The sequence below is a fragment of the Rhineura floridana genome, chromosome 6, assembly GCF_030035675.1.
Source record: "Rhineura floridana isolate rRhiFlo1 chromosome 6, rRhiFlo1.hap2, whole genome shotgun sequence".
NCBI classification, from domain to species: Eukaryota; Metazoa; Chordata; class Lepidosauria; order Squamata; family Rhineuridae; genus Rhineura; species Rhineura floridana.
This window is the reverse complement of record NC_084485.1, coordinates 91,043,109-91,067,594: the sequence shown is the minus strand read 5'-3', so window position 1 is coordinate 91,067,594 and position 24,486 is coordinate 91,043,109. Positions and strand designations below refer to the sequence as shown.

General features: G+C 42.6%; 1 protein-coding gene across 5 annotated transcripts in view; it reads left to right on the top strand.

The window, feature by feature from the left end:
• TTC39A (tetratricopeptide repeat domain 39A) overlaps positions 1 to 24,486 on the top strand; it is a 95,318-nt gene that overhangs the window by 56,405 nt on the left and 14,427 nt on the right. For all 5 annotated transcript variants that reach the window (XM_061632955.1, XM_061632952.1, XM_061632951.1 and 2 more), the window contains 2 exons: positions 5,005 to 5,125; positions 22,353 to 22,464. In XM_061632955.1, coding sequence (XP_061488939.1) covers positions 5,005 to 5,125; positions 22,353 to 22,464 — 233 coding nt within the window. The remainder of the gene's footprint in view (positions 1 to 5,004; positions 5,126 to 22,352; positions 22,465 to 24,486) is intronic.

The window sequence follows — 24,486 nt, the reverse complement described above, 5'->3', positions numbered from 1 at the left end:
TGCTTTCCTCTTTAACTTTCATCAGCATTCGTTTCAAATCATTACTGGTTTCTGCTAGTAGTGTGGTATCGTCTGCATATCTTAAATTATTGATATTTCTCCCTCCAGTATTCACACCTCCTTCATCTTGGTCCAATCCTGCTTTCTGGATGATAAAATACACCCCTGTTTCACACCCTTTCCGATTGGGAACCAGTCGGGTTCTCCATATTCTGTCCTTATAGTAGCCTCTTGTGCAGAGTATAGGTTGCGCATCAGGACAATCAGATGCTGTGGCACCCCCATTTCTTTTAAAGCATTCCATAGTTTTTCATGATCTACACAGTCAAAGGCTTTGCTGTAATCTACAAAGCACAGGGAGGGTTTCTTCTGAAATTCCTTGATCCATTCCATTATCCAACGATATGATCTCTGGTGCCTCTTCCCTTTCTAAATCCAGCTTGGACGTCTGGCATTTCTCGCTCCATATATGGTAAGAGCCTTTGTTGTAGAATCTTGAGCATTACTTTACTTGCACGGGATATTAAGGCAATGGTTTGATAATTACTGCATTTCCTGGGATCTCCTTTCTTTGGAATTGGGATGTATATTGAACTCTTCCAGTCTGTGGGCCATATTTCTTGACAAATTTTTGTCAAAATTTGGACAGATTCAGTCTCAGTAACTTGTAGCAACTCTATTGGTATGCCATCTGTTCCTGGTGATTTGTTTCTTCCAAGTATTTTAAGAGGAACTTTCACCTCACATTCTAAAATTTCTGGTTCTTCATCATATGGTTCCTCCTTGAATGAATCTGTCATCCCTGCATCTCTTTTGTAGAGTTCTTCAGTGTATCGCTTCCATCTTCCTTTTATTTCATCTTGGTCAGTCAATGTGTTTCCCTGTTGATTATTCAACATCCCTACTCTTGGCTTAAACTTCCCTTTAATTACTCTAATCTTTTGGAATAGGGCTCTTGTTCTTCCCTTTTTGTTGTCCTCTTCTATTTCTTTACAATAACTGTTGTAATAGTTCTTTGTCCCTACGTACTAGTCGCTGTATTATTGCATTCATGGTTCTGACTGTGTTTCTGTCTTCTTTTGCTTTTGCTTTCCTTCTGTCTTTAATAATTTTAAGAGTTTTGTCATTGAGGTCTTTCTTTTTAACTAGAGGTATTGTCTTTTTGCATTCTTCCCTGATAATGTCTCTGACTTCAATCCATAGTTCTTCTGATTCTCTGTTAACTAAGTTTAAAGCCTCAAATCTGTTCCTTATTTGATCTTTATATTCTTCTGGGATGTTAATTAAATTGTATTTTGGCATTATGATTGCTTTGTTCTTCTTTAGCTTTACTCTGATTTTTGATATGACCAGTTCATGATCTGTACCACAGTCTGCTCCTTGTCTTGTTTTTGCAGAAAGTATGGAACTTCTGTTGCCAATTATATAATCAATTTGATTCCTATATTGACCATCTGGTGATGTCCACGTTTACAGTCATCTTTTTGGTTGCTCAAAAAATGTTTTTGCATGAAACAAATTATTGGCTTCACAGAATTCAATAAGTGTTTATCCTGCTTCATTTCTATCTCCTAATCCCCATTTCCCCACAATTCCTAGTTCTTCTCTGTTCCCTGCTTTTGCATTCCAGTCCCCCATGTTTATCAGCACATCTTGTTTTGGTGTGAGATCAATTTCTTCCTGTACTTCTGCGTAGAATCTCTCCAATTCCTCTTCTTCTGTGTTTGCCGTTGGAGCGTAGACTTGGATGATGGTTATGTTAATAGGTTTCCTGTTTAATCTCATTGATATAACTCACTCAGACCTTGCATTATAGCTCTTAATTGTTTTTGTTACGTCACTTCTCACTATTGAAGCAACCCTGTTTCTTCTTAATTTCTCATTTCCTGCATAAAATACTTTGTAGTTGCCTGACTGAGAATGTCCCATTCCCATCCATTTTAATTCACTCACGTCAAGTATTGTAATGTTGATACGTTCCATTTCTTGCTTGACAATTTCTAACTTTCCCTGGTTCTTGCTTCTCACATTCCACATTCCTATTGTGTGTGTTGTACAACTCTGGACTCTCCTTTCACATCTGTGTGCATCAGCCTCTGGGCTTCCTTTCGGCTTTGACCCAGCTGCGTCGTTAGTCACAGCACTACTCATACTTGTCCTTTGTTCATCCCCAGTAACTCATCAAGTGCCTTCTCACCTGGGGGTCTCATCTTCTAGCACTATCTTGTGTTGCATTTTGGATAGTCTATTCACAGGGTTTTCATGGTAAGAGGTATTCAGAGGTGGTTTTCCATTGCCTTCCTCTGAGTTTGGATGCATCTTAGTCTGGTGTCTCAGCTCTGACCCTTCCACCTTGGGTGCCCCTGTGAGGAGTCTAGCCTCTTTGTCTAGACTCCTGATGGCATTGCTCTCAGCTTCTTCAACACTCTCAAACCCCCTTGCCACGTTAAGGTGTGCATCCTAGAGGGGGAACTTTTCTATAGTTGGCTATATTTTAGCTACACAAAAGCCAGTGGTTTCTACACCTGACTCTCGCTCCTTCCTCCAACCAGGCAAGCAAGAGGCATTATCACAGTTTCAAGGATACATGCAACCAGACTCAAGCACTTGAGGAAGGCATGGAGCAGGTCTGGAGGAGGTGCAGTCTGTGTAGAAGCCTGGAGGGCTGCATTGGGCAATGGACCAAAGATACCACACACTGTGATATTGCCTCCTGCTTGCCTGGTTGGAGGATGGAGCAAGAGTGGGGTGTAGAAACCACTGGCTTTTGTGCCCTTGCTATGGGGAAGGGCTGTAGCTCAGTGGTAGAGCATCTGCTTTGCAGGCAAAAGGTCCCAGGTTCAATCCCCGGCATATGCAGGTAGAGTTGTGAGCAAACCCTGCCTGAAATCCTGGAGAGCCACTGCTAGCCACTGTAGACAATATTGAGCTAGACCAGCGTTTCCCAACTAGTGGGCCACCAGATGTTGTTGGACCATGTGACGCCCTTCCCTGGCTCTCCCTGTCAGGTTCCTACCTGCTCGTGGTTACTGCCTGTCTCTAGGCACCACCAGGGACTCCACCAGTCCGGACTGTCCTTTTATATGGTTTCTCTCCCCGCTCTAGCACAGATCTCAACAGATCCCCCTGCTAGGCAGCACCACCAGTCACGTCCTATAACCAGTAGTCCCAGAGACTCTGCCTGAGTCTCTCTATCTGGTTACCTCTGTGACTGAGTGCTAAAGCTGTCCCAATCCCTTTGATTTACTCAGACTGCTTGTGGTTTTATTCTACCCTTCCCTGCTGCCACCATTTGTTATCCTTCAGCCTTGGTATTTACCTTACCCTCCCTTCTGGTCTGTGAAACCCCAGCCAAGGATCAGGCCTTTGGTAAACCAAAAGTATTTATGTATATAACAGAGATAACAAGATTTCTTTAAAAGGCACTTAAGCATATGGTTACATCTATTCCTGAGGTACTGGTCTTAGTATTAATCCGAACTCCACCCACTCCTCTCAAAACCCACCAAAACAACCCTCTCAAGTCCACCAACGTCCACCAACGTCCACTTCACATCCACCCAGATTTACCTGACATTCTGCCTTTTATACTGTCAGCCATTTTAAACACTCAGCCAATCATCCAGCATTCTACTGCCCATTCACTCCCCCTCCTCTTTCACTCCACTTACCATGTATCTTCTAAACAAACAGCACTTACCCTATTTACACTAATACAGGATCATCACAGACCACAATTCCCATCTTTCCTGACCATTGGCAATGCTGGCTGAGGCTGATGGGAGTTGTGGTCCAACAACATCTGGTGGTCCACTAGTTGGGAAAGGCTGTGCTAGACGAACCAATGGTCTGACTCAGTATAAAGCAGCTTCCTATGTTCCCATGCCCCTTGTCTTGCTACTGCTTATTCTCCGCTGTTTACATAATTGGTCACAATAATGATAACAGGGACAAGACACAGGGTGATAATCTGAGTTAGAGCTCTTCTCCAACACCGTCAGCTAGACAGCTTCCTCCTTCTCTTTGCCCGTTTTCTGACATCTGCTAATATCCGTGTTTCTGCCTCTTGGTCCTTTTCAAGAACTGCAGAGCCTGCATCCTCTGCAGCAGACTATCATTCACTGATCAGACCTGGCAGATTTGGTGTTGTAATTTGTTTGTTTTTTCATTTATTGTCTTAATGGGCCAAGCTCCCCATCCTTGAGGTTCAATGAGTGCTTGTGTGGCCTTTCTGTCCTGCTTCTGATTGCATAACTTGATGTGGTCCCACCTCTACACACTTGGATCTCCTGGAATGTTCTGATGGGCTCGTGGGTTTTTTTTCTGATCTTGGGCCCTTTGCTGCTTTATTTTAGTGGCAGCCATAATAGAAGCTTCTCATTTTGGATGGGCTGATTGTGCATAGAGTAGAGATGGGACACGCACCTCTCCTCGCAAAACCATGAATCATATTTTTCTTCAAATTAAAATTTTGTAATGATCAGTTTCTTTCAAACTTGCCTTCTAAATCTGGTACTGAGAATTCCTAAGCTCTGTATAGGAGGAATACAGCATTCGGGTCTTCCTTCCTTCCTTCCTTCCTTCCCTCCTTCCTTCCTTCCTTCCTTCCTTCCTTCCTTCCTTCCTTCCTTCCTCCCTTCCTTCTCCAGCTCATTGGTGAGTTATAGTAAATCCCTTATTCATGTTCTCTTGCCAATAATCTTGCAAAGTAAGGGTGGGCTGTGAGAGAACCATTTCCCCACCCAATAAGTATCATAGCTAAGGAAGCAGGGACTTCGCTATCCAACCCAACCCTCAATAGTCTGTTTACTGTACTACTTTCAGAGTCTGCCAGCATCTGGAGTGGAAGTTGGTCATCTTTAGAATGGAGCCTGCTGTTCGACAATGCATATGGGAAAATATACGAAGAGGGATAGTTTTCAAATCTGCTTTTGAGTTCAGATGATTACAGTGTGTTATAGAGAAAACAATTTAAATTTTGTATGTTCATTTTTTCTCCTCCAGGGCTGTGCCTAGTTTGAAACTGAAAATAGCAGGAAAGTCCCTCCCTACAGAAAAGTTTGCAATTCGGAAATCTCGCCGATACCTGTCCCCAAGTCCCGTTCCACTTCCTGTGCCTGTTTTGGTAAGTTGAAGAGGCTTCCCACACCCATTCATTGCTTAGAGGTGCCCATATTTGCATAGAAACTTTCCTGAAATCTCTCTCTGAAATTAAATGGCCACGAGAAGCTTGAAATGTTCCTATCATAGCAAGTGATGCAGATACCGTATGTGCACCCTTTATTGTGTACACTCTGCTGTATCACAAAGGTGGGTGGATCATGTGGACAAGAATATATGCATATAGGGATGTATGAGCCAATTGCTTCACACATTGTAAATGGGATGTGGTGGGCTGGGGTTGCAAAGAAAAAAAAGCACGAGATCAGGGCTTGCTTCAACACCCAAGCATGTATGGAGTCTACAAATCAAGCCGGTGGGCAAACCACTCTAGCTGTTTACATCTGTGCCAGATTTATTTTATGTGTTTTGTTTATGATTACATTTAAAGCCCACCTTTCCTCGTGGAGCTGAAGATGGCATACAAAGATGGTTTTCCCCCTTCTGATTTTATCCTCACAGCAACCCAGTGAAGTAGGTTAATCTGAGAGACAGTGACTGGCCCAAGGTCACCCAGTGAGCTTCATGGTTGAGCAGGGATTTGAACCCTGGTCTTCCAGTACGACACTCTAACCACTACACCACACTGTCCTTTCTGTCTAGTGTATGTAGACACAGTGTAAATGGAAAAAAGATGCCACTGGGTAAAGTGAGGCAACACGTAACGTATGTAAGTCTGTATACTTTAAAAGTACTTTAAATCTTTTACTGGGCCTTGTATACTTTGTGTCTTTGGGGCAAATACACTTTCTTCTTTCCATTTTTATTCTTTTCATACATTTATGTATCTGGCAATGGAAAAAAACCCTAGCTGCGCCTCCATCCACTGATTATGGCCACTGGGAACAAATCACACTTACATTTCACCTCTTTCAGATGAAAGAGTTAGTACAATCTGATATTGAAACTTGTGGCTCTTGTAAGCCTCCTTTTTCTGCTGAACTTGCATTACAAAGGCAGCAGATGGCGCTGATTAACAATTCTCTCCACTAAGGTACTGGAATTGGCATTAAGTTATTTATAGCAGTCTGTTAATAGTTAATTGCACTTGGCCTACTTGGTTTAGATGGAAAGGTCCTTACTGTGTGAAGCTTTTTATCTGAAGTATGGAGGAAAATGTATTTTGTACTATGATTTTTATTTTCAAATACCTGCTTGAGTAATCTTGACAAAAACACAGTTTCGCCATTCAGTTACAGAATTGTGAAGCACAATAAATAAAGCTGATGCACATGGTGCTGCTTCTTCAGTTGAATGGGATTCTAATCTGTCAAGACAAAAAGAAAATTAATGTGTAGAGTGGCTTAACAAAGAGAATAAGCAGCTAAGAGGAAGACATAGTATAGGATAAAATGCCTTGATTTTTGTTTGTCCAAGGACTCTAAACCCTTGCAAGTTTTTAGCCATTACATAGTTTATCCATCAGGATGGGTGTTTAGAGTAGAGAGTGGAATACTTTCTTCTCAGCATATCTCAGTATATCTCAATATATCTCAGCATAACTGAGGATGCCGTTATCTATTTTCCCTGAGAACAAAGGAACTCAGCTAGGCTGGATGGGCAGGCTGAACACTGTGTGCAGGAAAAAATAAGGTCTGAAATCTTGCAAAAAGTGTTGTAACTGGCTGGTTCAGCAGAATATACAATTTTCACTGATAACTGCAGTCATCATGCATACCATTATAACATCCTGATAGTTCTAGAAGGAGTGGTAAAATATATTTCAGATGTTATCTAATGTGCAAGAATTTATGCTGGCCATTTGAACAAGAAGTGTTGCCTTTGTAATCTTTACAACAATCCTGAAAGGCAGAGCAATATTATCCCTCTATTGCAAACAGAGAGTTGGTGGATTGATATAGTGGCTTGCCTAAATATCACATGGTGGTGTGCTTGAGGTGTGCTTGAGATTTAAATGATAGACTTTCTGGTTCATAATTTATTCCAAGGATGACCAACCTAGAGTCCAACAACATCTGGAGGACTAAAATTTCTATCAGTCCTGCTCAGCATGTCCAATGGTCAGGGATTAAGGGAGTTGTAGTCCACATCATCTAGAAGGAATCATGCTGCTACCCCTGCTTTCACTTAGTTGTTACACTCCTCTTTTGAATTTTAAATGGCAAATCATTTGAGCTTCATTTCAGTCTTTCTGCTCAGATTGACAATAGGGAATTGAGCTAGCTAACAGGGTTACATTTATTTGGGTTATGGATTGAGAAAGACATATGTAAAAGCTTCACCTTTCAGCTACTATAGTCCTGCTTCCCCTGCCCCTGCTGTCTCCATTTCTCTATTGATTCACTGTTTCCAAGGTCCAAGAGTTGTGAATCTATAGGCCATGTATACACATTTTATTTATTTTATTTATTAAGCTTCTATCCTGCCCTTCCTCCCAGAAGGAGCCCAGGGCAACAAACAAGGGACAAAACACCAAAAAATATATTAAAACATCTCAAAAACAAAACATCTTAAAAGCATATCTTTAAAAAATCTTTAAAATGTCTTAAAAGCAATTCCAACACAGACACAGACTTGGATAAGGTCTCTGTTTAAAAGGCTTGTTGAAAGAGGAATCTCTTCAGAAAAGATAACAGAGACAGCACCTGTCTAATATTTAAGGGGAAGGAATTCCAAAGGGTAGATGCCACAACACTAAAGGTCTGCTTCCTATATTGTGTGGAATGGACCTCCTGATAAGATGGCATCTGCAAAAGGCCTTCACCTGCAGAATGTAGTGATTGACTGGGTACATAAGGGGTAAGATACTGTTTCAGGTATCCTGCGCTCAAGCTGTATAGGGTTTTATATGCCAAAATCAGCACCTTGAACTTGGCCTGGCAGCTAATGGGCAGTCATATATTAACAGCAGTCATGTTGGAGAAGGATCAGTTCAGGACTGCCGTGCTGGGGGAATGATGTAAAATAACACGCGCGAACATCCGAGTTGCTATTTGTCTTGCAGGAGTGAAGCTTACAGATATAATATGGGTAGAAGTGTTTCCTATGGGGGAAATATTATCTTAAAGGAGGGTGATCTTAATTATGCAAAATGGCATAAGAAAAGCTGTTAAATTCTTTCCCCAGTGCTGTGATCCAAATTCAATACCGCCCCCTGTTGCCACAACTGGTATTTTTTAAAAAGGGAAATACTATCACAAATCTCTTGAGTTATGCCCAATTTCACTCAAACATTGCTTTTCAGAGGCACATAGTTTAAAATAGGCTGTACTATGTAAACAAATGTTTGTGTGCCTTTTTGAAAAGTCTATGTTTAGACAGAAATGGCTGCAACAGCTGATTTTAAAATGAATCCACGTGGTAGTGGCAGCTGTCATCCTTTCCCCTCTCTCTGTGAACTTCTATCCCATCTCTGCCATAGGCTTCTCCTCCTCGTTAGGTCCTGAACTCCACTCCATCCCACCTCACCTGCTGCACCTCTTAGATTGGCACTTCTGTCCGTGCTTCCTGAGTTCAGCTCACCTGCACTTACCACCTCCTTTTCCTTGAAAAACATCCTTTTTGAATGACCACAAGTGCAAGTCATTATTTAAATCTGTCCCTGAAACCAAAGAGGCTAGTCATGTAACTGTTAACCTAGTTCCAAGCCTCTCTTGAGATTCTAAGGATGTGAGCGCACTAGTCACCTACAACAAAGTGTTTCCATTGGCTACACCTGGAGGCAGAATGGGTTGATCTGCCAATCAGCTGTGAAATTTCTTTGAAGCAATTTTTTTTAAAAACCTCAAGCTGATCTCACCAGGCTTTACAGCAAAAAGGAGGTTGACTAGCGTCGTGTGCCCCTGTTCTCAGACAAGAGAGATGGAGACGCACTGGAACCGACAGAACAGTAAGGGTGTCTCTACCCTAACATAGAATTGAATCCCTTAATTGCAACAGGTAACCTGCAAACTAGATTTTTACATGCCAGTTTGAATATTTGGAGGAGAGCTTTTTGTGCTGCTTTTCTGAAGACACTGGCTACAGTTTTCTGACCCTGAACTTTGCCAGTTTGACTAACTAAGCAGTTATGCTTGTGGCCGTTTTTAACTTGATCTGAGGTGATGTTCATATGAGAAGTGGCCGCTGTCTTCACTACAGCCTGTGATCCTTTCTTGTGCTAGAAAACAATGGAGGTGGAGGAGCACAGAATGGTGCATCTAATTTAAGTACTGCTGTTGCACAGTTGTTTTCGGTCTTGCACTGTATTTTCTGCTTGCTGTCGTGCCTGTTCTTTTTCAGTAAGCTATTTCATTTTTTTTTAAACCCTCATTAGATGGATTTGTACTATTTTACCTTTTCATCTAGACATCTTGCTATAATTTTAGGTGCTTCACATTCCCAATCCTCAGCTACTTTATGGTCCAGGAGACTGGCTAGTTACTACAAAGCCCCACCATCACCCTATAAAGCAGTGCTTCGCAGCCTTTATGAGTACAGGACCCTCAAAAAAAGCTCAAACAAGTTTGTGACCCCTTCCCCCGCTAATTGTAATTTTAGTCTCTGTTAATTGAAAAAATGGTGCGTGGCAAAATCACATCTCCAAATATCCCTTTCCATAAAAATCTCCCTGCAGACAGGGAGGTGTTGCTTTCTTTTCTTAATGCAAAGGTCCAATGAAATTGGCATCCCCCTCCCCCCCGACAGTCTGAAGATGTATAGTCCTTTCTCCCAACACCAGAGGGTGACAGTGTTGGACTAAGATCCAGGTTCAAATCCCCACCCAGCCATGACGCCCACTGGGTGACCTTGAACCAGACACATTCTCTCAGCCTATCTCACAGGGTCTGTGTAAGGATAAAATGGAAAGGGGGGGAACCATGTGCACCTCCTTGAGCAACTTAGAGGAAAGGTGGGATATAAATGCAATAATAATTAATTAAATAAATAATTTCAGTTGCAGTATGTGGACCCCAGCTTCAGCCAACCTGCTGAGCTTTTTAATAATAATAATAATAATAATAATAATAAAAATAATAAAAAGAAGCAGCAATGTGGTAGTGGTGGGGATGCTACATTGTGAAGACAAAAGAGTGGATAGATTGCGGAGGAGGATTAGTGCTTTTAGGCCTTGGGATAATAATCAGAACTGATGACTTGGTTAGTGTGCGCTTGGGGAATGAGAGCAGAGCAGAAGACAGATCAGCCCATGCACACACACAAACACATCTGCCCCTCCTGCCAGTATCTGCAAGCGTGCATGCATTCAGGCACATGGGAGGGGGGAAGCCCTCCACTGCCACAGCATCTTGGAGAGAGAGATTGGGGGGGTGTAGGTGGAAGAAAAGGGGGACACTGGCACACACATTTAGCCTCAGAGATAGGGGGTGAGCAAGTCCTAAGCTTCGTCACTGCTCCTTGGCTCTGTCTGTGCCAAGGTGAGATCTGGGCAGCCTTAATAAAACAAATAAGAATAATTTTTAAAAGGAGATGGCAGCAAAATAGGAGCCAAGAAAGGCAGGCAGGCTGGCTGGCTGCCAAGAAGGAAGGGGGAGTGCAGCCTCTCCTTGCAGTCTTGCTGCTTTTGCTTCACGAAAAGCTCTCTCCTCTCATTCTGAGCAAGAGCGTCATCAGCAGCGAGGAGACCGGAGTACGAGGAGACAGGAGTCAGTGATAGTAATCCTCTCTTCTTCCTGGCTGCTCCACCCTCAGCCACCCTCTGCGTCTGCCAATTTTTTTTTGAGGGCAGATGTGAGGCGTCCTTCCCTGGCTCTCACTGTCAGGTTCCTACCTGCTCGTGGTTACTGCCTGTCTCTAGGCACCACCAGGGACTCCACCAGTCCGGACCGCTCTCTCTTATGATTTCTCTCCCCGCTCTAGCACAGATCTCAACAGATCCCCCTGCTAGGCAACCACCAGTAACGTCCAAATACTAGTATTCCCAGAGACTCTGAATACTGGTATTGTTATTCTCTTCACTGCTGCCACCATTTGTTACAGTTCCCCTTCAGCCTTGGTCATTACCTTACCCTCCCTTCTGGTCTGTGAAACCCCAGCCAAGGATCAGGCCTTTGGTAAACCAAATTAAGTATTTATTACAGATAACAAAGCTAACAAGATTAACAAGATTTCTTCTTAAGGCACATAAGCATATGGTTTTACTCAATACTAATCCGAACTCCACCTCCCTCCTGGTAAACAACTCTCTAAACCCCACCAAGCAATCCACTCTTTCTCTTCTCCCCCCTGATCCCACAATTCACCACCTCACATTCACCCAGATTTACCTGTCATCCTTTCATTTATACTGTCAGCCATTTTAAACATTCAGCCAATCATCAAGCATTCTATTGCCCATTCACTCCCCCTCCTCTTTCACTACTTACCATGTATACTCTAAACAACCAGCACTTACCATATATACACTAATATATAGGAACATCACATTTCCCCCCCCCTTAAACAACTGCAGAGTATTATTCCTGTTCCAGGATTTATACGTCGCGTTAACAAATAAAAGTCTCTATGGGGGAAATGTCTTTCTTTGTTCCTCTGTCTGGTCACGTCACTGCAGTCCCAGCCACTTGCCTGGAAAGTCCATCGGCCAGTACATTGTCCTTGCCTTTGATGAACTGGAAGTCCACTTGATAGTCCTGTAGGGCCCAGGACTACCTCTGCAGCATAGTGTTATGGTTTTTCATAGTCTGCAACCATAACAAGGCCCGATGATCCATAGTCACTGTGAATCTTCGTCCCCACATGTATGGGCGCAACTTGTTCAGTCCCCACACGACCGCTAGGCACTCCTTCTGGACCGATGAATAGTTTTTCTCCCTCGGCGTCAGCTTGCGACTCAGATACGCCACTGGATGTCTGGTGCCTTCTTTCTCCTGCAGCAAGACGACTCCCAGCGCCAGGTCTGACGCATCTGTAGCCACGATGAATGGTTTCTCATAGTCTGGTGCTATTAATATGGGTCCTTGGCACAAGGCTTGCTTCAGTAGATCAAAAGCCTTCTGACATTCATCCGTCCATACCACACGCTCAGAACACTTCTTCTTTGTTAATTCATGCAAGGGGGTTGCTATTTCCCCAAAATTTCTCACAAACTTCCTATAAAAACCAGCCACACCCAGAAATGCCCTTACTTGTTTTTTGGTTAAGGGGATCGGCCACGCTTGTATTGCCTCCACCTTGCTCCATAAGGGGGTGATTTTCCCACTCCCCACCTTATGTCCTAAATAGATTACTTCCTTTAGTCCAAACTGGCATTTCTTAGCTTTTATTGTGAGGCCTGCTTTTCTTAAGGCCTCCAATACTGTTGTCAGGTGTTGGACATGCTCAGGCACCGACTTGCTAAAAATGGCCACGTCATCGATATAGGCCACTGCAAAATCTGACATGCCTCGCAACACAGTATTGATTAGCCTCTGAAATGAACTTGGTGAGTTCCTTAGTCCCATGGGTAAGGTCACAAACTCATATAACCCATCTGGTGTACTGAAGGCAGTTTTGGCTCTGGATTGCTCGTCTAGTTCCATTTGCCAAAATCCTTTACAGAGATCTAGTGTAGAGATAATGGTTGCTGCCCCCAATAACTCTAACATTGCGTCTACCCTAGGCATAGGATACGCATCTGGGACAGTAGTTTTATTGATTAGCCGATAATCAATGCAAAACCTTGTCATTCCATCTTTTTTCGGAACCAGGACAATACTTGAGGCCCAGGGACTGATGGATTCCCTGATCACTCCTAATTCCAGCATCTCTTCCACCTCCTTTTTGATCTCATTCAAAACTTTCCCATTCACACGGTACGGAACAGATCTGATTGGGGCATGATCTCCAGTATCAATGGAATGTATAACTATACTGGTTCGGCCAGGTTTGTTGCTAAAGAGATTCCTATAGGTTTTCAAAACTCTCAGAATCTCCTCCTTCACCTCCTCTGACCATTCCACTTGATCTACCCCTCCTTTGTCTTTGGTTTCCTGTACCAAATCTGGAAGTTCAGGCCCACTTCCCTCAGGGAATAAGGTAACTTGCAACACCTTTGCATCCCTGGCATGGTAAGGCTTTAACATATTTACATGAACCACTTTGCTTTTGTTTAATTGGTCTGTGGTGATTACATATGTCACTGTGTCAAGCCTTTCTCTGATGGTATATGGTCCTTCCCAGTTAGCCTGTAATTTGTCATGTTTCCTGGGTATGAACGCCATAACCATATCTCCCACATCAAACACACGTTCCCTGGCTGTTCTGTCATACCAGTAACTTTGCTTCTGCTGAGCTTGACTGAGATTCTCTTTCACCACTTCCATCATTTGTTTCACTGGTTCACATTCATCCTTTCTCTCAGCGGGCATCCACAGTCTATATAAAATCCCATTCTCACACACAACTTGATTCCTCAGTTTGTCAGTGAAAGGAATCTGTTGGGTCAGCGCTTGTTCCTTTATCTGCTTCAGACTTATATCTTTATGCAGCTCTTCCCTGAATTGATCTGCTTCTTCCCCAGAGACCACTTGATACAGTTTGTCTTCTTCAGCAGGCCTGCTAGTGGTTGCTATGGTGACCTGAGGCTGGTTAACAGATTCCACCCTGTTTGTTTCAGCCCCCCTTAATATGGCTTCTTTTTCTCTGCCAATTTGCTGTCTGGTCACTACATAGATCTTTCCTTGGGCGCCCATTACATCCCTTCCCAGTATTACTGGTTCTTGTAGCTAGGCATTAATGCCTACTTTATATCGGCCCTCTCGGCCTCTCCAAGTCATTTCCACCAGGGCCACAGGCAAACTTTCTGGTTGACCCCTCACTCCTTGGATAGTCACAGTTTCCTGAGGTAATATTACCTCAGATTTTATTAAATCTGGCCTCAGTAATGTCTGAGCAGCACCAGTATCAAGCAATGCCCAATAATTTGCCCCTTGTACTCTCACTTCCTCTCTCAGACTTGAATCAAGGTCTGTTACTTCTGTCCAGTTTATCTGGCAAAACTGAACCTTTTTCGCTGTTTCTAAAGCCTTGGGCTCTGTTTTCACTGCCCTTGTCTGAGCAGGATTACTAATGGGGTTGGCAACCTCACATTGAAAACGTAGGTGCCCTGGTCTACCACATTTGTAGCATAATTTCTCCTCACTTTTAGGGTACACAGATCCACTCTGGGGTGTCCTGTGCCCTTCAGATTTTAATGGAGGACTCACTCGCTGTGGTACCACATCCCTTCTGCCAGCACTATATGGTCTGGGTTTAAACTCTCTTGATGTTTTCCCCACCCAGCCAGTTCTATTGGAGGTGAAGTGATCCACCATCTCTGCGGCCTCCTGCACAGATGTAGGGGAACGGTCTTTGACCAGGAGCCTTATTTCTGGTGGTAACTGATGGTATAATTGATCCAGTATCATGAGGCTTTTCACCTCTTCCACTGACTGAGCTTTGGCACTACTCATCCACTTTCCAAATATATCCATCAACTTTGCTCCCAGTTCCACAAAAGACCTCCCTGTCTGTATCTGGCAATTTCTGAAAAGCTTTCTAAAATAATCAGGCCCCAGTCTGAATCTTTTAAACACTGCTTCTTTGAATTCAGCATAGGTGACGGGCTTGTCTGAGGGGAAATATTGGTATACCTCAGCCAATTCCCCTTTAATCAGGTTTGATAAATACTGCATGTATTTATCTTCAGGTAGCCCCCACAACTGAGCTGCTTTTTCAAAGGTGCTGAGGTAAATTTGAGGATCTTGACCAGGCTCATAGACAGCAAAGTCCTTTGGAGTAATTTTTATTTTTGCTCCATCTCTCTCTTTCCTTGTCTCCTCAGAGTGAAATTTCTCTCTATCAAATTTTAACTTTTCTACTTGTAATTCAGCATCCAATGCTCGTTGCTTCTCCCTCTCCTCAAACCCCAATCTCATTCTCTCAATTTCCAACTCCCTCTGTTTTTCCTTCTCTGCACCTTCCATCCTCAATCTCTCAGCTTCCAACTCCCGCTGTTTATCTTTTTCCTCAGCCTCCATCCTCAATCTCTCAGCTTCCAACTCTCTCTGCTTGTCTTTTTCCTCAGCCTCCATCCTCAATCTCTCAGCTTCCAACTCTCTCTGTTTTTCCTTCTCTGCACCTGCCATCCTCAGCTTCTCTCTCAAGTACTCTATATAAGCGGGATTGCTTAAATATCCTTCTGGGGTCTCTTCCCTGACAGGTTGTTTTTGCTGGGCAGTTGCAAATCCTATAAGTGCTACCCTCAATTCATCTACCCCTTTACCCTCGTGAGGTAAATTGAATGTTATGCACTTCTCCACCAGCTCCTCTCTTTTCATTTTTATGTATTCAGCCATGGTGTTTGAGTTCACTCACTCTTTGCCACTCACTCTTTGCCAGTCACTCTCACAAGAAATCTTGTTTTGTTATTTCTGTTTGCCACACAACTATTAGGGATTGTCTAGTATTCGTATCTCACTGCTACAGCCAACACCTGTGACGTAGTCTCCTTTGTCACCACGTGTCTTTGGGACTCTCTTTGGTTCATATCTGGATTCTCTGTTGTTCGTATCCCACCGCTACTGACACCACATGTGAGGCGTCCTTCCCTGGCTCTCCCTGTCAGGTTCCTACCTGCTCGTGGTTACTGCCTGTCTCTAGGCACCACCAGGGACTCCACCAGTCCGGACCGCTCTCTCTTATGATTTCTGTCCCCGCTCTAGCACAGATCTCAACAGATCCCCCTGCTAGGCAACCACCAGTAACGTCCCAATACTAGTATTCCCAGAGACTCTGAATACTGGTATTGTTATTCTCTTCACCGCTGCCACCATTTGTTACAGTTCCCCTTCAGCCTTGGTCATTACCTTACCCTCCCTTCTGGTCTGTGAAACCCCAGCCAAGGATCAGGCCTTTGGTAAACCAAATTAAGTATTTATTACAGATAACAAAGCTAACAAGATTAACAAGATTTCTTCTTAAGGCACATAAGCATATGGTTTTACTCAATACTAATCCGAACTCCACCTCCCTCCTGGTAAACAACTCTCTAAACCCCACCAAGCAATCCACTCTTTCTCTTCTCCCCCCTGATTCCACAATTCACCACCTCACATTCACCCAGATTTACCTGTCATCCTTTCATTTATACTGTCAGCCATTTTAAACATTCAGCCAATCATCAAGCATTCTATTGCCCATTCACTCCCCCTCCTCTTTCACTACTTACCATGTATACTCTAAACAACCAGCACTTACCATATATACACTAATATATAGGAACATCACAGCAGACACCTGCCCTTGGTACGCCTGAAAGATGCTCTGCCACTTCAGCAAAAGTCCTCCTCTTTTATTTGTTGTGAGGGGGAGGTGTAGTCTACAGCGGCAGTGGGGAAGCAGACAGCATCCAGGGAATGAAGACTTTAAAAAATCATTTCTTTACTGTTCATGCCCCCCCCGGATTACCTTGTCCCCCCAGGGGCCATGGCCCCCAGGTTGGGAATCACTGCTATAAAGCTTAATGCATAAAACATAGCCAAAAGATATATGTGGGAGCACTTGCACAAATTCAGCCTTTATTTAGGAGTAAGAAGTTAGTAAATGCACCAACATTATTTCAAGGCCATCAAGAGTTGAAATTAAATGTGACAAAAGTGTTAATGGGGCATCAGCCATTGTCCTTCAGTTCCAGTGTGTTAACTAAGTACTAGAAGTGTTGTAGAGCAAATGTCCTTGAATCAGCCTTTCAGTTTGTTATATTAATCAGGATGAGACCGAGGATAAAACAGAGCTTCTTTATTTAATAATTCTTAAACAGTAAAACATCTGAGCTTGTTCTGTGCTAGGCTTCACCCAGCACATACAACACTCACTAACTTCAGTAACTGAATCAGTCTAGCTCCCCCTAGGGTGTGTAATACCCTCTAGAGAAAGTTGTCTTTCTTTGCTGTGCATCTAACTGAGACACATTGCACTACATTTCCCTTTCTTTGAGTTCTAACTTATTTTGTGGGGTTTTTTCTATCAGCAAACATTGTGTAGAATAACATGTAGTCTCTATCACGTTCTGGTTTTCGAATTACTCTTCCTCTGGATGTCCCTCTCTTCGGACTCTCAAGAGATAGGCTGTCTTTGGCAGGTGATGCTTGCTCACAAGAATTTGTCAGTTCTTTGTTCTCAGTCTTTTGAGATTGTTCTGGCAACAAATTCTGCTCTTCTGGTATTTCTGCCTCTGAATTCTCACTTTGTTGTGAAATTGGTTGTGGTTTGGGAACCAGCTATAAATGTCTCCTGTTCCTTCGGAATGTTCCATTGTTGGTAGTAACAACATAAGATCTTGGAGTTTGACTTTGGCTCGGGACTGTTGCTGGTTCAGACCATCCTTTCTGGTTGTCCAGTTTCAGTCTTACTTGTGAACCAGGTTGTAAATTTGGAAGTGTCTTCACTCCATAACATCTGTCATAGTAATATTTGTAGTTTCTTTTAGCCTTGTTGTCTGTGACATGGACTTTTCCCAAATCAGGCCACTTAGGATACAAATTTGCTTCTAAGGTTGGAATTGGTGTTCTTACTTGTCTTCCCATTATCAGTTGTGCAGGACTGCACTTCGTTGCATTGGTAGGTGTTGCTCTGTAGCTTAGCAGTGCTAGGATCTTCCTGACATAAGATTCACTTTGCTGTTTATACTGCTCTCTCTGCTTCCCCATTGGCTTGTGGGTAATGGGGACCGGCTGTAATGTGACAAAAGTCGTATTTCTTTGTGAACAAAGTAAATATTTATTTATTTATTTATTTATTGTATTTGTATACCGTCCCATAGCCGAAGCTCTCTGGGCGGTTTACAGTAACTAAAAACATTAAAAACAAATATACAAATTTAAAACACATCTTTTAAAAACAATTTAAAACGCAATTTAAAAATTTCAAACAATTTAAAAACAATTTAAAAACATTTCTTCCCCTGCAAATTGCGGTCCATTATCTGTTACTAGTTCATTTGGGCATCCCCATCTGGCAAATATATTCTTCAGAGAAATTATAATGGTAGAGCTTGTTGAACCAGCATGTATGCACTCTCTATGTATCTGGAGAAATAGTCTATTGCGATGAAGTATTTTTGTCCTTGTAACTGACAGTTGTCTGCTCCCACTCTCTGCCATGGTCTATCTGGCAATGGAGTGGTAATGAGTGGTTCCTTCCGTTGTGAAGGTTTATTTGTCTGGCAAAACTCACAACTTGCTATTATTGCCTTGAGGTCTTGCCCTATTTGTGGCCACCAAACAGCCATTCTTGCATGTTCTCTACACTTAGTGATTCCTTGATGACTTTCATGGAGTTTTCCCAACATTTCCTGTTGCATTGTAACAGGAATGACAATTCTATCACCAAATAGGACTGTTCTTTCCAACTCTGTAAGGCTTCCCTTTTCTGCAAAGAAAGGTCAAAGGTTAGTTGTCATTTCAGACATGTACCATGGCCAACCAGTTCTGACAAATTTCAGCACCGTTGAAAGGTCTGGGTCAGTGCTGGTAGCTGCTTGAATGCATTGAAGGAGTGTGGTAGAAGCTCGTAGAAGATTTACATAGACTTTTATTTCCTCAACTAACTGGGTTGTTTCAGGATCTGGAGTTTCCAGTGGATTTCTTGACAGCGTGTCTGCTACAAGAGTCTTGCCTTGTCTGTATGCTGCTTGAGGATTGTACCTCATCATGCGTAAAAAGAGTCACTGACATTGTATTGGTACTTGATCCAGGTCTTCTCAATTTATCAGCTGTACCAAGTGTTTATGGTCTGTACAGAGTGTAAATGATTCTAGCCCATAGAGATATTTTGATATTTTTTCCAAGCCCAAACAGCAGTTAGACATTCCTTTTCTATCTGAGCGTATCGGGTCTCAGCTTCTGTTAGCGTTCTTGAGCAATAGGCCACTGGTTTCAACTCTCCATCATGATTTTGGAGTAGTACTCCTCCCACGCCATAACTGCTGGCATCAGCACTCACTATGGTCTGCCGGTTAACTTCATAGTAAGCAAGTACTGGAGCCTCTGTTAAGAGTTTTTTCACTGTTGAGAAAGCCTTTTCTTGGCTTGGACCCTAGCACCATGTTCTGTCTGCTTTCAAAAGTGTATTTAATTGGTGTAGTTTCTCTGCCAAATTTGGCAGGAAGCCTCCTAAATAATGTACCATGCCCCAAAATCTTTTCAGTCCTGTAATGGAGTCTGGAGGTTTGATTGTGGAAATGCCTTCTACTTTCTTAGGATCTGGACTCACACCATGCTCATTTATGCAGTGTCCAAGATATGTAAGGTCTTTCTGGCATAAGATGCATTTGCTGTTGTTGAGTCTTAACTCTGCTGCCTTTACTGTTGCTAAGACTTTGGCCAATCTTTCATCATGTTCTGCCATTGTTGCACCATAAACCAACACATCGTCCATGAACACTGAAATGCCTTCCAAGTGTTGTAACAGCTCCGACATTTCTCTCTGAAACAGCTCAGGTGCACTTGAAATTCTAATCTCTTGAAGAAGTATCTCCCAAACAGAGTGATGAATGTAGTCAATTTAGCAGTGTCGGCAGCTAGGTGGATCTGCCAGAATCCACTTGTAGCATCAAGCAATGAAAATATGTGGGCACCAGCTAACTGTGGCAGGATATCATCCATGGTAGGAAGAATGTACTTTTCCCACTTGACAGCTTTATTTAGTTGTTTTAGATCCACACATATGTGTACTGTTCCATCCTTTTTTGGTACTGGAACCATTGGCGCACACCAATCAGTAGGTTCTGTGATAGGTTCTATGACTCCACAGCAAAACATTCTGTCCCATTCTGCCTTTAGTTTGGGTAGCAGTGGAACTGATATTGTTCTGACAGTGTGAATAGCATAACGTACAGCCCCTTGTTTGAACCTTATCTGTACTGTTGGTGTCTTCAAAGTTCCAACTGTGTCAGGAATGTCTGTGGAAAGCTCATCTAGACATTGCACCACAGTTTCACTCACCATTCTAGCGCAGCACACAGTGGCAAAAGACTTATCTTTTTACATTTGTGACATTCTGCAGCCTTTGCAGGACAGAGTGCTCTTTATGTGTGCCCTTTCCCACACCTTGTGCATCTAGGGGCTTTTATTTGAGTGTTAGATGTTTGGCTGTATTTTTGTTTCTGGTATTTTGGAGTTTGCAGTTTCCATTTCTGCAGGGGGTTCTTGGCTATCTCTTGCAGCCCTTTTAAAGCACCCTGGTCTTGGACCTGACCTTTTATAAGCTCCGAGTTTCTTATTATCTCCACAGCCCTGTCCAAAGTGAGATTGGGTTCCATCTGCAGCTTCTGGGATAGGTCTATATCCAAAATTCCCACTACCAATCGGTCTCTGAGCATTTCACTCCTGGTGTCCCCAAATGCACATTCATAAGCTTTCTCATGCAGCCATTCTATGTAGGCCTCTGCAGATTCCCCTGGTCTCTGATGTCTCTGGTGAAAACATGCCCTCTCATGAATGAGATTTTTCTTTGGCACAAAATATTCATCAAATTTCCCCAGAACTAGGAGATAGCCATCCTGGTCCTCTGCAGCAGCAAACTCAAATGATTTAAATATCTACTCTGCTTGCTGGCCCATGGCATAAATCAAGAAGCATACCTGAATTTCTTCCTTCAGTTTTGTAGCAATGTGGTATCTGGAAAACCTCTGCTTCCAATCTGGCCATGCTGCAGGCCTGGTAAAATCAAAGGCCTCTGGTGGCGAAAACTTTGCCATTGCTTTCCTTTGTTTTGTTTTCAGTTGTCCCAGGAGCTCTGCTAGTCTGGATACACTAAGACAGCCTTTCCCAACTAGTGGGCCACCAGATGTTGTTGGACTACAAACCCCATCTTTCCTGACCATTGGCAATGCTGGCTGAGGCTGATGGGAGTTGTGGTCCAACAACATTTGGTGGCCCACTAGTTGGGAAAGGCTGCACTATGAGGATTTCTTAACTTCTGACACCATCTTATATTGATCAGGATGAGACCAAGGATAAAATAGAGCTTCTTTTTTTTAATAATTCTTAAACAGTAAAACATCTGAGTTTGTTCTGTGCTAGGCCTCACCCAGCACACACAACACTGACTAACTTCAGTAACTAAATCAGTCTATCTCTGCCTAGAGTGTGTAATACTCTCTAGAGAAAGTTAACTCTTTCTTTGCTGTGCATCTAACTTAAAGACACATTTCACTGCACAGTTGGCTCCATTTTAACAGCAGCTGTCATAGAGTGTGTAATTACATTTTGCATAGTTGACCTTGGCTAGCAAAGGGACAAACTAGATGCTGGTATTTAGGTCTTTCTGATTCTTACTATTAATATTAATCAGAGCCAACATGTTGCTTCCTAATGGAACTATCTGTTTGTTAGTAAGGATTATTGTCCTTTACTGAGTTTACATATCAATATCACTAAAAATGTCCTGTCACTTGTCTGTTTTTTCCTTTGGCTGAGCTGTTATGAAACTGAATGTTCATGAACATTCTACCTAATCAGAGTGAATGAGTTGGCAAATTGTTATCTGGTCAACCTGAAGATTCCATAACATACTGAAATATTCCATTTTGGAAACTTGGCTAAGAACTAGGACTAGGGAGAGGGGAGAAGCAGTCTGGGCAGAATAGAAAGAAGGCCTGGGAGTTAGGGTGGCTGAAGAAGAAATGAGGCCATGGAATGAGGAGCAGAAACCTGACAAAAGGATTGGTAGAGGAAATGGAAACCTGAGAGAGATATAGGAAAAAACAATGAGAAGGGGGATCTCTAGGACCTAGGGGCAAGATAAGACTCTGATGAGAAGGAGAGACAAATGGCAGTGCTGATTTACCTGGGAAGGTGAGCAGACCTTTGAAGTCCATGGCTGCAGGGAACAGATTAGCCAGGGAGCTAAAAATGCCTTGATTTGAGGGAATTATGAGTAGGGAAGGTATGCAGTTGAAGAAAGGAGGAGAAGCAGCTAATTTTAAAATGGACCTTGGGAAAAATGAGCAGGGGCATGCTGGTGTAAGAGAGTGGGCAGGCAACAGTCTTGCAGTGCCTTAAAGACAGCCAGATAAATGATGTGGCCTTTTAAAAGGTGCTACATGATTTTGTATTGCATTGTATTTTGTATTTTGTGGTAACAGACTAATACCCTTCTGGAATATTTGAACTAAAGCAGTTAATACTTTTGGCTGAAGATCTCTAGTCTCCAGTAACTAAATCTCTCTACCGCTGTAACAACATGCTCTGCTCTCTGATCACTTTTAGGAAATGATGTATGTCTGGAATGGCTATGCAGTGATTGGGAAGTGTCCTGACCTGACTGAAGGAATGCTGAAGTCTTTGGCAGATGCAGAAGCAGCTCTGGACAGGAGCCCAGGTAACACATGTCTAATTTCAGAGGGTGCAGCCCATTAGAGAGATTGTGGTTGTCTGTGGAGTTCTAGGAAGTTAAATGTATTAACCCATTTGTATTTAGTCAGCAATTTATTTAGTCAGTGAGTTGATTATAAAGATGGTAGCAGTATTTTTACTGTTGCTTAGTCCTATTTTTTTCAATTATTTCAATTACTTTTTTCAATTACTTTTAATTACTCCTTCATTAAATTATTTGTGCTAATTTGAAGAAAATACTAATCACTTTCAGGAATATGTTTGCAACTATTTATTTTTAGACTTAAGTGTAAGTTTGGGAAGTTTGCCTTTCCTGATGCAAATGGACTGTCTTCAGTCACATCACTGTGTTGGGAGAGGCTGGCTGTCCTGTTAAGGTTACACTGGTGTCTCTGTATGTGTGGGGAAAAAGGAAACGGGAAACGTGACACTGGCAGCAGAGGGGCAGAAGGCTTGCAAACAGGATACAAGGGCAGAAATTAATGTCTCAAGCAAAGCTCTTTTCTCTTTTTTTGCTGAAGAATGTTTGTTTTGTCTTAGGCTTCTTTACTGTAGTGCATATTTTTGGCTGCTGTCTTCTAATTCTTATTGACACTTGCATTCTAATTTGGCCAGTGTGTTTTTTAGCTCAGATATTTCTTTCAGACATGCATACACTTCAGTCATTGAAACCATGCAATCAGGTATGCCTCCTTCCATTTTACAGCTGAAACAATCCTGCCTCTTTGCCATTTACCTCTCATTCCCTTTTTTGTCTTTACACATTACAAAGGGTTGTATCCAACAAAGTCATACTCTAATAGACCCATTGAAATCAATTCTTAAGTTAGTTGTGTTGATTCCTTTCAATGGGTCTCGGTATAACTTAGATACAAGTCAAAGGTTCTTCATGTGACTATTCTTTACAGTGTATCCGATTCCCAGTACGTACATACTGAACTATGTATAGCAAAAGAAAAAAGTGCATTTGTCACATGGCCCTTCCCGCAATTTCTTACAAGGAAATGCTCTCTGTGTAGGAAGTTTTGTACCATATGAAACGGTCATTGCTCTCAAGGGTAATTGGAGTAAAAGAGCCACAGCACAATACTCTGCAAGCAAGCATGTAAGGCAACAAGAACTGTGTACAGCCATGTTAGGTCAGACTTAGGAATCTGATGCCCAACTGGATATTTGGTGCAGACAGGAACGGCCACTATCTTGGCAGGCTCTGTTTTTGGAGATACCTGTCAGCAACTTTCCTTTTTTTGTTTGCCTGACTCAACATTTTTACCTCTTCTCTCTCTAGAGCTCATTTTGGCTTAACATTGTTTAGCTTTTATGTGGAACTACTTGGGTCAAGCATACTTCCATTTCCTTTTTTTTTTAAGAACCTCCTTAGTTTTTCTCCTGTAGGCATTTATGTATCATGACCTTTTATCTAAAGAGAGGGTGAGATAGCCAGAGGCAACAGCCTTTAGTCTCTTTAGGCTGTTTTCACACATGGGGCTGATTGCATTAACGGACTAAAAAGGTGGCACTTCTGTCCCAATTTCTAAAATTCCTTTCACACTGCAGTATCTGTTACATTAAGGAACCGTGGCTTTTTCAGCTGATATACCAGCATTTCACACAACTGTCTTTCACACAGCTGCAATGAATGTCCTGGTTTTGTCCCTTAACCATTATACACATGCACACTGTTCTCCACTGTGTAGGAGGTCTAAGATCTTGTGCCGTCGCCATGCAAGCCCCCTCCCTTTAGGATCTGACTTTTAAAATTATTTTAGTTGCATTGACACAGGGGTGTGTGCGGAAAATGTTGCTGCTATTTGCTCCTATGCTGGAACATCAGTACAATTTTTGTCAGGCAAAAAAACCCCACACGTGCCTAAAGGGCGGGAACACACTGCATGCTGGGATGCCTGTCACATGAGCCGCTGCAGCTAGGGACAACTCCCGCAATCTTCCAGGTTCCCAGCCTTGAAAACAGATTATTGTTAGTATTATTTATCATGAAAATTTGTGC